Genomic DNA, 15,136 nt, shown 5'->3' with positions numbered 1-15,136 from the left:
AGGACTGTGGCAGCGATGACTGCACTGGAGCATGCTGGGAGGACAGATAAAATGTGGGACAAATCTCTGGATAGTGGCGAATGAGCGCTCCGAGAGGCAGAACCCAAACCTCATTCTGAACTGGAAGAATAGATGAGCAGAAGGAAACTGCCAGATCAAAAGACAAAGAGAAAAGGAGTAGAGGGGTGGGTTAGTAATGAAGAGAGACGGGCATGAAGGAGAGGGTGTGGGAATGAACAGAGAAAATTTTATAAAACCATGCTTTGTTTCTTTGACTTGTATTTGTGAACTGCCACTGAACACTCTCCCCCCACTCCCCCTTGAACCTCCCCATACCCTTTTAAAAAGATGGAAGCAGGAAGCCCGCTCTGAGGCTCCTTCTTCGGGCCCACCAGTCCTAAATGATGGGCCTTCCCCTCCCCGGTGCATCATGTGATGCACAGGGAGGGGCCAAAGGCCCTGATTGGTTCAGTCATTTAAGGCCCCTCCCAAGGGGCCTTAGGCGTCTGAGTCAATCAGGCCTTAGCACCTCCCTCTGTATACAGGATACTGAGCGAAGAGCCTAAGGCCCTGATTTGTTGGTTACCTGCAATTACATCACTTTCTTTTCCAGAGATAAATACAAAAAAAGATTTGACATCTAGGAATTAAGACGGTATAGGAGGGTTCTCGGGTAAGATTTTCCTCTTTGCAGATGATATCAAAATCTGCAATAGAGTAGACACGCCGGATGGTGTGCATAACTCAAATACGAGTCGATGGCACATTTCATATATCTATATCTACTTATAAGTTGAAGTTTATGTATAGATACATATATACCCAAAGCAAAACAACTGGGTGAAGAATAAACAAAGAATTGTTCCAAGGCTTGATAATCACAAAAAACAATAAGGAACAATGCTGCAGAAATTTTTAACACCTTTTTAAACCCGAATGGTGCTCAGAATCCACGGATGGAATGGAAAAAGCTCAACATGGGGAGCAAACCCCTAAAGCATGTCACAGGAAATGAGAGACTTATTCCTTTGAACCAGGAAGGATTTATAATTGAATCTCACACAGCATTGCGGGTTCTCTGAAGAAGCCAACTCGGCGAAACGTGTCAGAACGTTGCCGGACCATTGCTGTATGGACATTTAAGCTAAGTCTGATTAAGTTCACTGTTTTTGAATTCTTTACGCATTGGATATTTATTCACTTTATGGACACATAAAGCACAGTTACTTACCATAACAGGTGTTATCCAGGGACAGCAGGCAGATATTCTTAACGCATGGGTGACGTCACCGACGGAGCCCCGGTACGGACACTTTTAACTAGAAAGTTCTAGTTGGCCGCACCGCGCATGCGCGAGTGCCTTCCCGCCCGACGGAGGAGTGCGTGGTCCCCAGTTAAGATAAGCCAGCTAAGAAGCCAACCCAGGGAGGTGGGTGGGACGTAAGAATATCTGCCTGCTGTCCCTGGATAACACCTGTTACGGTAAGTAACTGTGCTTTATCCCAGGACAAGCAGGCAGCATATTCTTAACGTATGGGTGACCTCCAAGCTAACAGAGAGGGAGGAGGGATGGTTGGCCATTAGGAAAATAAATTTTGTAACACAGATTGGCCGAAGTGTCCATCCCGTCTGGAGAAGGCATCCAGACAGTAGTGGGTAGTGAACGTGTGAACTGAGGACCAAGTGGCAGCCTTGCAGATCTCCTCGAAGGGCGTGGAGCGGAGGAAAGCCACAGAAGCAGCCATAGCTCTGACCTTGTGGGCCGTGACAGCACCTTCCAGTGAGAGACCGGCCCGAGCATAACAGAACGCAATGCAGGCAGCAAGCCAGTTGGAAAGTGTCCGTTTAGAAACAGGACGACCTAGACGGTTAGGGTCGAAGGACAGAAAGAGCTGAGGGGACGAGCGGTGAGCCCTGGTACGGTCAAGGTAGTATGCAAGGGCACGCTTACAGTCCAGTGTGTGTAACGCCTGTTCCCCAGGATGAGAATGGGGCTTCGGGAAAAAGACAGGCAAGACAATGGACTGGTTGAGGTGGAAGTCCGAGACTACCTTGGGAAGAAATCTAGGATGGGTACGCAGAACCACCTTGTCATGGTGAAAAACCGTGAAAGGTGGGTCTGCAACCAGTGCATGCAGCTCACTAACCCTCCTGGCAGAGGTGATGGCAATGAGGAAAAGCACCTTCCACGTAAGAAATTTGAGAGAATTTGTGGCAAGAGGTTCAAAAGGAGGTTTCATGAGGGCGGATAAAACCACATTCAGGTCCCAGGAGGAGGCTTCAGAGGTGGTTTGACATTGAAGAGGCCTCTCATGAACCGGGAAACCAGTGGATGAGCCGTGAGAGGTTTTCCGAGGATAGGCTCATGAAACGCAGTGATGGCACTGAGGTGGACTCTGATTGAGGTAGACTTGAGGCCAGCGTCGGACAGAGAGAGCAAATAGTCCAGTACAGTTTCCACCGCCAATGGGTCGTGGTGATGTAGTAGACACCAAGAGGAGAACCGGGTCCACTTCTGATGGTAACATTGGAGGGTAGCCGGTTTCCTGGAGGCATCCAAAATACGACGGACAGGCTGAGACAGATTCTCTGGAGAGGTCAGCCCGAGAGAAACCAAGCTGTCAGGTGGAGCGAGGACAGATTGGGATGCAGTAGAGACTGATGCTGCTGTGTAAGTAGAGTAGGAAACACAGGAAGAGGATCGGGTTCTCTGGAGCTGAGCTGGAGCAGGAGGGAGAACCAGTGTTGGTGAGGCCACCGAGGGGCGATGAGAATCATGGTGGCTCTGTCCCTGCGGAGTTTGAATAACGTCCGCAACATCAGAGGCAGCGGGGGAAAGGCATAGAGGAATCGATCCGTCCAGTTGAGCAGGAATGCATCCGGTGTCAGACGATGAGGAGAGAAGAGTCTGGAACAGAACTGGGGCAGCTGATGGTTGTGAGGAGCTGCAAAGAGATCCACTTGAGGAGTGCCCCACCGAGCAAAGATGGAGCGGAGTGTGGGAGGATCCAGAGTCCACTCGTGAGGTTGAAGGATGCGGCTGAGATTGTCGGCCAGGGAGTTCTGGTCGCCCTGGATATAGACAGCCTTGAGAAAGAGACTGTGGGCCGTGGCCCAGGTCCAGATGCGGATGGCCTCCTGACAGAGGAGGGAAGATCCGGTGCCGCCTTGTTTGTTTATGTAGTACATGGCGACTTGGTTGTCTGTGCACAGGAGAAGAACCTGTGGGTAGAGGAGGTGCTGGAAGGCCCTGAGAGCATAGAACATGGCCCTGAGTTCCAGGAAATTGATGCGATGTTGACGCTCCTGAGGGGTCCAGAGACCCTGGGTGCGCAGGTCTCCCATGTGAGCTCCCCATGCATAGGGGGAGGCATCTGTGGTTATGATCATAGAGTGAGGGGGTAGATGAAAGAGTAGACCCCTGGAAAGATTGGAGGAGTTCAACCACCATTGAAGAGATAGCTGAAGAGACGATGTCACAGAGATGGGATGCGAAAGAGGATCTGTGGTCTGTGACCATTGGTTGGCTAGAGTCCACTGAGGTGTCCTGAGGTGGAGTCGCGCCAGAGGAAGTACATGGACCGTCGATGCCATGTGGCCCAGGAGGACCATCATCTGCCGAGCTGGAATGGAGTGATGAAGGAGCACCTGACGGCAGAGGTGGAGCAGAGTCCGTTGGCGGTCGGAGGGGAGAAACGCCCTCATCAGAGTGGTGTCGAGAACTGCACCAATGAACTGAAGTCGCTGTGTGGGAAGTAGGTGCGACTTGGGGTAGTTGATCTCGAACCCCAGGAGATGGAGGAAAGAGATGGTGTGTTGAGTGGCTTGTAGCACAAGCGGAGACGTAGGTGCTTTCACCAACCAATCGTCCAAGTAGGGGAACACCTGGAGGTTGTGAGACCTGAGGGAGGCCGCCACCACAATAAGGCACTTGGTGAACACCCTGGGTGATGATGCGAGGCCAAAGGGTAGCACTTTGTACTGATAGTGATGGTGCTGTATCTGAAACCGTAGGTAGCGGCGTGAAGTCGGATTGATTGGGATGTGAGTGTAGGCCTCTTTGAGGTCTAGGGAACATAGCCAGTCGTGTTGAGAGAGAAGAGGGTAAAGCGTGGCAAGGGAGAGCATTCTGAATTTTTCCTTGACCAGACACTTGTTGAGGTCCCGGAGATCGAGGATGGGACGGAGGTCTCCTGTCTTCTTGGGAACCAGGAAGTAGCGGGAGTAGAATCCCTGACCCCTTTGGTCTGAGGGTACCTCTTCGATGGCATTGAGAAGAAGGAGGGATTGGACCTCCCTCAGGAGGAGGAGGGATTGGGAGGAGTGAGAAGCAGACTCTATGAGAGGATTGTCTGGAGGAAGAGTCTGGAAGTTGAGAGAGTAGCCGTGGCGAATGATGTTGAGGACCCACTGGTCTGATGTGATGAACTCCCAACGGCTGAGGAAAAATTGTAGGCGTCCTCCGATAGGCTGAGGAAGAGGCAACGATGGTGGGAGACTGGCTATGCCCTGGAGAAAAGAGTCAAAAGGGCTGAGATGGTTTTGATGGAGGGAGAGGCTTGGCAGGTTGGTGAGACTGGGAGCGAGCCTGATGTTGATGCTGCTGACGAGGTCGGCGAGGCTGCTGTTGTGGCGGGTTGAGAGGTCTGGCCGAGAACCTGCGTTGGTAGGAGGACTGCTGTCTGTAGGGTCGAGCAGGCGGAGCCTTCTTTTTAGGTTTCACCAGAGTATTCCACCTGGTCTCGTGAGCCAAGAGTTTCTGAGTTGTGGAGTCCAGAGACTCCCCGAAGAGTTCATCACCAAGACAAGGTGCGTTCGCCAGGCGGTCTTGATGGTTAATGTCGAGATCAGAAACTCTCAGCCAGGCCAGACGCCGCATGGCAACAGTCATGGCAGATGCTCGAGAGGTCAGCTCGAAGGAGTCGTAAATGGAGCGAACCATGAATTTCCGTAGTTGAAGTAGGCTGGAAATTTGTTGTTGAAAAAGGGGGACCTTACGCTCAGGGATATATTTTTGCAAGGATGAAAGTAGTTGCACCAAATGCTTCATGTAGAAGGAGAAGTGAAAGGTGTAATTATTAGCCCTGTTGGCAAGCATTGCATTTTGATAAAGTCGCTTGCCAAATTTATCCATAGTTTTGCCCTCTCTGCCAGGAGGGGTGGAGGCATAAACACTGGAGCCCTGGGTCTTTTTTAAAGTGGACTCGACTAGAAGAGATTCATGGGGTAGTTGAGGTTTGTCGAACCCCGGGATCGGAATGACCCTGTACAAACTATCCAGTTTTCGAGGGGCTCCCGGTACAGTGAGAGGATTTTCCCAATTTTTGTAAAAAGTTTCCCGTAAGATGTCGTGGACGGGTAACTTAAGGAATTCTTTGGGGGGTTGTTCAAAGTCTAGGGCATAGAGAAAGGCCTGGGACTTTTTAGAGTCAGACTCTAATGGGATAGAAAGAGCCGCCGACATTTCCCGAAGAAATTTGGTGAATGAGGATTGTTCAGGTTTGGAACCGGTATCGACCATCGAGGGTTCCTCGTCCGTTGACGAAGCCTCATCCTCGGTACCGGGTGGGGATTCTTCCCACAAGTCCGGGTCCCTGACCCGGTGTGCAGGACGGGACGGTGGTGTGGATGGCTCAGTGTGGCGAGTCTTAGTGAGAGACTTGCCAGAGCACATCGAGACGGTACCGGGAGAGGAAGATCGGTGCCGGTCCCGGTCTCGGGGGGCCGGTGTCGTTCTTGATGTCGGGGAGGGTCGGCATTAGAGCGTGGTTGCACGGGAGGATTGAGTGGTTCGGCCGCGAGCAACCACGCTCTAATGCCGACCCTCCCCGACATCAAGAACGACACCGGCCCCCCGAGACCGGGACCGGCACCGATCTTCCTCTCCCGGTACCGTCTCGATGTGCTCTGGCAAGTCTCTCACTAAGACTCGCCACACTGAGCCATGCCGGCATGGAAGTGTTCAGCGGTACCGATGGGGTCGACACCGGTGGTATGGTGCGAGGCTCGGGCCGGTCTGGTACCGGAAGGAGTGGGGCCAACATTGCTGGCAACAGGTGTTGGAGTTGCTGCTGTAGTTGCTCCTGCAATTGGCTTTGGAGTATGGCCGCAATGCGGTCGTCCAGAGGAGGCACCGGTACCACTTTTTTCTTTTTCGGTACCATAGGTGCCGCTCCATGCCCCGGCGATGAGGAGGCCAATGACGAGGCACTCACCGAAATCGGGGCGGAGCGTTTGCGGGGTCGGCGTGATGCCGGGAGGACCGGCGTCGCCGCTGTGGCAGGAGGGCGCTCAAGGGAAGTGGAAGGCTTCTTAGCCGGCTTACCTGGTGCCAGCGACCCCGAGGAAGGATCAGGCGTCGTCGAAGTAGTCGGTGCCGACTTTTGCGGTGCCGTCAACGGCGCGGCAGATTCCATGGTAGATCCGGTACCGAAAAGGATATTCTGCTGGATCTGCCTATTTTTTAATGTGCGTTTTTTAAGGGTAGCACAGCGGGTGCAGGTGTCAGCCCGATGCTCTGGACCCAAGCACTGTAGACACCAGTTGTGCGGGTCAGTGAGAGAGATCGGGCGTGCACACCGCTGGCACTTCTTAAAGCCCGGCTGAGGGGGCATGAAGGGAAACACGACCTCTGCAAAATCAAAACCAGAGGCCTGTATAGTGGCAACAGGCCCCGCCGGGGCCGGCCTTAAAAATAAGGGAAAAACAAAAGCAAAGTTTTTTTGTTTTTTTTTTTAGAACGAAAAAGGAACCCGAAGGGAAAAAGAGCAAAAAAGTGGAGAATTTCGCGAGCGGGAAGGCAAAAAGTAGATTTTTCAACGGCCGTTGAAAACACATGCGTCTTCTTCGCTCCGCGGAAATGAAGAAACTGGGGACCACGCACTCCTCCATCGGGCGGGAAGGCACTCGCGCATGCGCGGTGCGGCCAACTAGAACTTTCTAGTTAAAAGTGTCCGTCGGTGACGTCACCCATGCGTTAAGAATATGCTGCCTGCTTGTCCTGGGATAACAATATTACACCGGTTTTTAAGAAATATTTTTAATCACCTTTCTACCAAAATCGGTGGTGCAATGATAGATTCTGTGAAAAATGCTTTAGGGGTTTGCTCCCCATGTTGAGCTTTTTCCATTCCATCCGTGGATTCTGAGCACCATTCGGGTTTAAAAAGGTGTTAAAAATTTCTGCAGCATTGTTCCTTATTGTTTTTTGTGGTTGTAGAGACATATATAGACAGATAGATACAGATAAAGATGTAGATAGAATGATATCGATATACATTTTTAGTATTTTATATTGTTTGAAATTTACTGTTTTACACAAAAGACATCAACCAATCAATCAATCTTTGTGCCAATAAACAGGATGTCAATGGAACAACACATATAAGGTAAACACCACTAAAATTTAGAAATGTGACATCCTGCGTACGCACCTCCATCAAGCCCTACACACACACATTTTTTTAACAAGCATTTTTCCTACTCCGTCCAACCCATCAGCATCCGGCTTCAAGAAGTTCATCCATTGGTAGAAGATGCGAAGCAGATGAGATAGGTTTTTGTTGAATAAATCGCACACTTCTCAATCCAACGCAGCCACTGAGAAAAGACGGCTGTTGCTTTGTTATCGGAGTGCTCCTTGATTTGTGCGTACGGAGCTTTTTGCTTTGAGGGGAAGCGTGTGATCCTCCCCTTCTAGCCTCCACCCCTGTCGCAGCCCGAGGGCGAAAAGTGGAGACTTCGTGGGGGGGTTTTTTTTATTTAATAAGTCGTACACTTCGCAATCATTTGATCTGCTTCGTGTCCTCAACCCATGGGAGTGCTCGCAGCTCATCGCCTCGTCTTCAAGTTCATCCACTGCATTTAAGGGTCTTTTCCCCAATTCTTAAATCCTCTCTCATGTAACGCAGCCACGGTGGTGACAGTACTCTGGCTGAGGGAGCTAGTGATAGGGTTACCACATTTCCTGCCCCCACTCTGTCCTGCTCCTCCCTCAGCCCCACCCTGCTCTGCCTTCAGCCCCGCCTCCACATGAACTGCGTGTCTACTTCCCCAAGCTTAGGGCGGTGTCTTGATGTCGTTTACGCATGTGCGGGCATCGACCTGATGACATCACACGCCTGTACATGTGTGTGACATCATCACTCGACGTCCACGCATGCACAGAGGACATCCAAATATGGCCCCGAGCTCAGGGCCTTCCAAAACTGCTGAGTTTTGGAAATCTCTCCAGGCACCCAGAGAGTCCTCTAAAAAGATTTCCTGGACATCTGGTAACCCTAGCTATTGAGCCTTCAGGACTTGCAATAAATGTGTTGTGGAGCCACTCCTAGGGAGTGGTGGGGACATAACTGCTCCCACCACAGGGTCAACCTAGGAAAAATGCCAAAGGTGATGTATTTACACCTTTTAAGTAAAAAATGATAGTAAGTGAAGCGATTAAACAGATTAGATTCCAGAGCAGATGTAATATAGATTGCCTTCAGTAACTTTCCGGTTCATAGACAAAACTGCCGAAGACAAAGGCGCGCGCCGACAACTGAGCACAAGACGGAAGCGCGCGGCGAAGAAAAAGAGTGTTTTTAGGGGCTCCGACAGGGGGTTTTGTTGGGGAACCCCCCACACTTTACTTAATACAGATCGCAGCGGCATTGTGGGGGGTTTGGGGGGTTGTAACCGCCCTCATTATACTGGAAACTTAACTGTTTCCCTGTTTTTTAGGGAAAAAGTGAAGTTTTCAGTAAAATGTGGGGGTTTACAACCCCCCAAACCCCCCACAATGCCCCCACAACGCGGCGCGATCAGTATAAAGTAAAGTGGGGGGTTCCCCCCTCACACCCCCGTCGGAGCCTTTTAAAACAGTCATTTTCTTCGGCGCGCACCTCCGCGTTGCGCTCAGTTGTCTGCGCGCGCCATTTGTCCTGGCGCGCTTTTGACCTGACACCAACTTTCCTCCCATTGTTCCTGTCACTTTTTGACTATTTTCCTGCACGCAGGGGTGACTCCTTCAGGACAATTTGAGGAATACAGGCACATCTGCTAAAAGCAAGTGGAGGAGCACACTGCCCCTGGTTGGAGTCTGCAGAATGCGCCTTCCAACGTACCTGCATGAGGGTGCGCAGAGACTCCACGTAAGACTGCTCGGTATCCAGCAAAGTCAGGAAGACATGTTTCCGCATATCCTGCAGAAAAAAAAAAAAGAAACATTTTATGAGAACTCCTCCACTGAGGTGTGTGACATTTGCTAAAAAAAGATTTTCTCCATCCCATTATTCCAAAATTCCAGTATATTTCAGAAACTGAGCCTTTTTCCCCCCTTAATCCATGTTGGAATCCACATCTGAATGTTTCCTAAAATCTTCAAGCTTATTACTACTAGAAAACTTGTCAGGCATCACAGGATTATGGCATGTGCTTGAGCCAAGTCGTGACATTCTGTGAGTGAAAGAAAAGTCAGAGCATAATCCGGTGTGAAAAGTCTCCATGTAAAAATGAGACCAATGCGTTCTAGCCCACATACGCACTAAACACTGCTGAAAAAAAAAAAAGTCTTCTCACTTAGATCCTGTTCAGTGGAAACTGATCTCAAAGGCCACAATGCATGCTCTTTCCGGATAACTACCTGTCTAAGCAGAGTAACTGAAAAAAAGAAAAAACAAATCCTGGATAATCTACCGTATTCCCTTTCTGCTTATCTTAATGTATCCATTGTGTGATTGTATTTTTACTGATTGTCCAGTTTCTCTTTTATTTAAACCGCCTAGAACTGCTGGTGATGCTGGAGAACTCTTGCAGGAATCAGCGCGGGACCAGGCAGGCAGCCTTTTGCGCCGCTCTGCCGCTGAAGAAGAGAAGAGGAGTCAGTCGACCAGGCAGGCAGCCTTGTGTGCTGCTCTGCCGCTAGAGAGACAGCCACGTCCAGCGAGGGAGGGCATCAGAATTAAAATAAGGTAAGGGGGGTGTGGGCCTGCCAAGTGAAAAATAGGGAAATAGGGAGGGGGGAGGAGGGAGCGGCCAGGGCCTGCCTGCTTGCCTGGGGTGCGGGGGGGAGGCCTGCCTGCCCGTACCTGGGGGGAGGCTTGGGGTGGGAGGCCTGCCTGCCTGCCTTGTCTCCTATCCCTACCTGCCTGCCAGCCTCTAGACCTCCAGAGGGGGGACAAGGTAAAGAGCTAGGCAGGGAGGGGGGACAGGGTGCAGAGCTTGGCAAGGAGTGAGGGGTTGGGTGCAGAGCCTGGCAGGGAGAATTTGGTTCAGAATGGTTTTTTTCTTGTGTTCCTCCTCTAAATCTAGGGTGTGTCTTATGGTCAGGTGCATCTTATGGAGTGAAAAATCTCTGGAGTGATAAAAGCAGTTAATGTAACTGGGTTTAATAAAGGTTTGGACAAATTCCTGGAGGAAAAGTTCATAAACTGCTATTAATGTAGACCTGGGGAGAACCACTGTAACTCCCTGAGATTAACATGGAGTCTTGCTAGATTTTGGGACTCTGCCAGTACTTGTGACCCAGACTGGCCAATATTTGAAATAGAATACTGAGCTTAATGGAACCTCAGCCTGACCCAATTAGGTAAGTCTTGGGTTCTAAAGTATCTGTTAAAAATGGTACTGCTGTTTCTATGGTATCCCTAAAACTCCTTCCAGAGAGGGTTTGTACCATTAATAGAGCACCCTCCCGTGAAGTTTCTACCATTAATACAGACCCCGCCTGTGAGGTTTATACCATTAATAAAGTCCCTTTCTGTGAGGTTTGTACCATTAATATAACTTGGGTTACCAGATTTTCCATCTGGTATAAGAGGATGCATGGCCCTGCCCCTGGACCTGCCTCTTCTCCCCCCCAGTCCATCCTGTTCTACCCCCCCCCCCAAACCCAACCCACACAAACCTCATCTCTTTGGGGCAGGGATGGAGTGCACCTGCGCACAAGCGACGTGATGACTTCACACACATGCATGCGACATCGTCATATTGCATCCGCGCCTGCGCAGATGCACTCCAGACCCGATCTCACCAGTTTTTCCAAACCCGGACAGGGAAATCCAGACGTCTGGTAACCCTAAATACAACTCCCCATGAGGTATGTACCATTAATACTGTTCCTTCCTGTGGTTAATTTCTACCATTAATATAGTCCACTTCCTGTGAGGTTTCTACCATTAATAAAGTGCCTTCTTGAGAGGTTTCTACCATTAATACTGTTCCTTCCTGTGAGGTTTCTACCATTAATAAAGTCCATTCCTGTGATGTTTCTACCATTAATAAAGTGCCTTCTTGAGAGGCTTCAACCATTAATACTGTTCCTTCCTGTGAGGTTTCTACCATTAATAAAGTCCCTTCCTGTGAGGTTTTTACCATTAATACAGTCTCTTCCTGTGAGATTTCTACCATTAATACAGTTCCTTCCTATGGTTTATTTCTACCATTAATATAGTCCCTTCCTGTAAGGGTTCTACCATTAATAAAGTGCCTTCTTGAGAGGTTTCTACCATTAATACTGTTCCTTCCTGTGAGGTTTCTACCATTAATAAAGTCCATTCCTGTGAGGTTTTTACCATTAATACAGTTCCTTCCTGTCGTTAATTTCTACCATTAATATAGTCCCTTCCTGTGAGGTTTCTACCATTAATAAAGTCTCTTCCTGAGAGGTTTCTACCATTAATAAAGTCTCTTCCTGAGAAGTTTCTACCATTATTAAAGTCCTTTCCTGTGAGGCTTGTACCATTAATACAGTTCCTTAGTTTGTGGTCCTGTATTTGCATAGGGGTTATCTATGTTCTGCATGTGTGACAAAGGCCAGGTGTTCTAGTAGAAATGAATACTGAGAAGCATACAGTGTAGTTTAATCTTGTGGTTAACCATTATGTATTGTAAATAAGATTATATTGTGTGTGTATATGTGAAAAATGAATAGAAAACTTGACATTACAATTAGTACTATTATTATGGGGGCGGGGCCTGGGTGGGGTCTAGGGGGTGGAGTTTTGGGGCCCTTCAAACAAAAATCGTCCCGCTGCCTATGCATAAACCTGTCTCAGAAATTATCCATAATACAGGGTGAATGCAGATTTTGTTTTTCGCTTTCAGCCAAATTAGCTTATTTATTTGTTTAAAAGTTTTTATACCACTTAGACCCTCTTTTACTAAGGTGCGCTAACCGATTAGCGTGCACTAAACGCTAGCGCCTGCAAGAGGGGGTTAATCTACCATCCTCAGCAGCTTACAACACAACACACACAATATACTTTTTTAAAAATCATAAATTAAGCACAAAAATAAAACAAACTTAAATTATAAATTACATCGACGTCATAATTCCCTATCTTTTCCAGCTGAAATATAGAAACATAGGGCTCCTTTTACTAAAGTGTGCTAGCGTTTTTAACGCACGCAGGAAATTAATGCATGCTACACCGCGCGCTACGCTTCTAGAACTAACGCTGGCATTAAGGTCTAGCGTGTGCGGTAATGTAGCGTGCGCTATTTCGCGGGTTAAAGTAGCGCACCTTATTAAAAGAAGCCCATGGAAACCATTAGTTTTATAAAATAAACAAAAGTATACAAACATTAATACAAATATTAACTGCATGAGACAGTCCAGTTGTACAGACCATAAAGAGTAATGATTATAAGGAAAAGAGTAATGATTATAAGACAATCCAACCAGTATCTCATTTCAAACATATAATTCATAATAAATAAAATAATAATTAAGAAACATATAATTCCCTACCTATTCTAAAATAATCCAATCTGCCCAAAAGGCCCAAACGTCAATGGTAAGTTCTGCAAAACTATGAAATCTCAGAAGGCAATGCAGCCATCTTGTTTAAATGCATTTTTTGTGAATTCTTAAGTATATTAAAATTCTTTGTAACTCACTGCTCAGAAGGTAAAGAGTTTCAAAGCTTTGGCCCTGAAAACACCGAATATTGTTGACCTACATTCATCTAATTGGATATTATGAAACGATGACACATCCAACAAGCAACCCAGTTGGTTCCCTCCCTCCTACGGTTGGTTCATGATAAGACTTAACCTCTAAATGTGTGTCAGCGTGAACGTCTGGCCTCTTTTTCCTACCACACACTGTGCAGTGAATTCTTTATCCAAAATCCCCATTTGACTAGGTTAAATAATTACTATATTATCTTCTCCAACGGAGCATGCCTACTGCCAATTCAACTGGTCTTTCTTCAGAATACTAAATAATGCACAGGACAGAAAATGAAGCACTACACGCTGATAAAGAGGGTCAGGAATATGTGTGAAGTGGTTGGTAGATTCAGTCACAGACGGTATGGTCTCCAATCTCATCCCTTCCACTACCGATACTATCAAACATCCTGGAATCTGCCCAGGATGAGATGTGCAACGGCCGAGCTAACTCACCTAAAGAAGAAATGGTAGAAACACGATGACAGAGAAAGGCCAAATGGCCCATCCAGTCTGTCCACCCACAGTAAGCATTATCTCTCCCTCTCTCTAACAGATCTCACGTGCCTATCCCACGATTCCACACATCTACCACCCTTTCTGTAAAAAAGTATTTCCTTATATTACTCCTGAGCCTGTCACCTCTTAACTTCATCCTGTGCCCTCTCATTCCAGAGCTTCAAAATTTAAACTATCCTTCCCCTCGTTAAAAGGCGTCATCTATGCGGGAAAATTAGGGACATCTCTCTCCTTCAGAATCACAGAGCTTTGGAACAACCTTACTACCCCACTTCGGAATCTGGGCTCCTTCCAACTATTCCAAAAACATCTAAAAACTTGACTATTCTCAAAAATGTAATACTATCTTCCCTCTATATTCTTCCTCTAACCCTTACCACAGTGTTTCCTCTTTATACTAAGCTCCTGTAAACCGTGCCGAGCTCTACGATTGTGGAGATGATGCAGTATATAAACTTAAGATTTAGTTTAGTTTAGACTCAACTCATGTGCATATAGGCCACGTCGGTATTTAAACATCCCTATCATATCTCCCCTCTCCCGCCTTTCCTCCAAAGTATACAGATTGAGATCTTTAAGTCTGTCCCCATACGCCTTATGACGAAGACCACGCACCATTTTAGTAGCCTTCCTCTGGACCGCCTCCATCCTTTTTATATCTTTTTGAAGGTGCGGCCTCCAGAATGGTACACAATATTCTAAATGAGGTCTCACCAGAGGTGAAAGGATCAAAATACAAGAAATGAGATGACTCTGGATCCAAGTGTCAATCTCTTGCTACTATCAGCTCAGCTCCTGACCCTTCAAGTCACCTGGCCCCCTTTTGTTTTAAATCTTTTATTGAGATCTTTACAATTATAAAGATAAGTACATTATACTGTAAATATGGTACACTCCAAAACAGAGGTACACCTAGGGAGCAACAAGCACCCCTGTGCAATGAGTAAATGAGAAGACGTATATGAAGCCATAAGAATAAACCGTTGAGTAGGAGATACATTAGAATTATATATAATGTAATCAACATGAGATGATATGCAAATAAAGAGGTAAAGCAGTGATTGGTATTATTTAAACAGCTGGAATAAACATCGCTAATGGAGAGAAGACACGGTTAATAAAGGGGACCACATTTTCATAGACTTAAATTCAAGTTATGTATCATCATTACAGTGGCCCACCAAAAAGTAGTATTTAATAAATGAGCAGATTTCCAATGTGACAAGATCATCGGCAAAGAAATAGCGTCTGACTTGCACCTTCGGAAACGCCTAGGCACGCCTACGGATGCCTAAGGCCACTTCAAGCGTAAGCCGCACCTATGCCGGCCTTGGGCGTCCATAGGAATGCCTAGAATGCTCTGTACACATGCGAATGACGCCTACATCGTAGGCGTTGTTCGCTGCATCGATTTTTTGATTTTTTTTTTTTTTTCTTTTTTTAATGTGTGTCCCGATTGGTCCATTAGATGGTGGTAGAACACCTACCACCGCCTACAATCGGGACGCCATTTTGAGAATCAGGCTTTAAGGGCCCGATTCTGGAAACGGCGCCTGCCGCGTTAGGCACCTGCAAAATGGGCAGCTACCGCGTGTGAATCACTGGCAGGCACCGCGTCCAGAATTGCATCTAGTTTTTGTAGAGACGCCTTAAATGTAGGCCTGCATATGATTTGTGCTTACAA

At 47.6% G+C, this 15,136-nt stretch overlaps 1 protein-coding gene across 1 annotated transcript in view; it reads right to left on the bottom strand.

Moving 5' to 3' along the window:
- ARHGEF17 (Rho guanine nucleotide exchange factor 17) overlaps positions 1–15,136 on the bottom strand; it is a 390,049-nt gene that overhangs the window by 149,225 nt on the left and 225,688 nt on the right. Inside the window, exon 2 of the mRNA XM_033949000.1 lies at positions 9,105–9,182. Within this exon, the coding sequence (XP_033804891.1) occupies positions 9,105–9,182 (78 nt within the window). The remainder of the gene's footprint in view (positions 1–9,104; positions 9,183–15,136) is intronic.

Source organism: Geotrypetes seraphini, chromosome 6 (assembly GCF_902459505.1).
Source record: "Geotrypetes seraphini chromosome 6, aGeoSer1.1, whole genome shotgun sequence".
In the NCBI taxonomy this organism is placed as follows: domain Eukaryota; kingdom Metazoa; phylum Chordata; class Amphibia; order Gymnophiona; family Dermophiidae; genus Geotrypetes; species Geotrypetes seraphini.
This window is presented reverse-complemented; position numbering and strand designations above follow the sequence as displayed.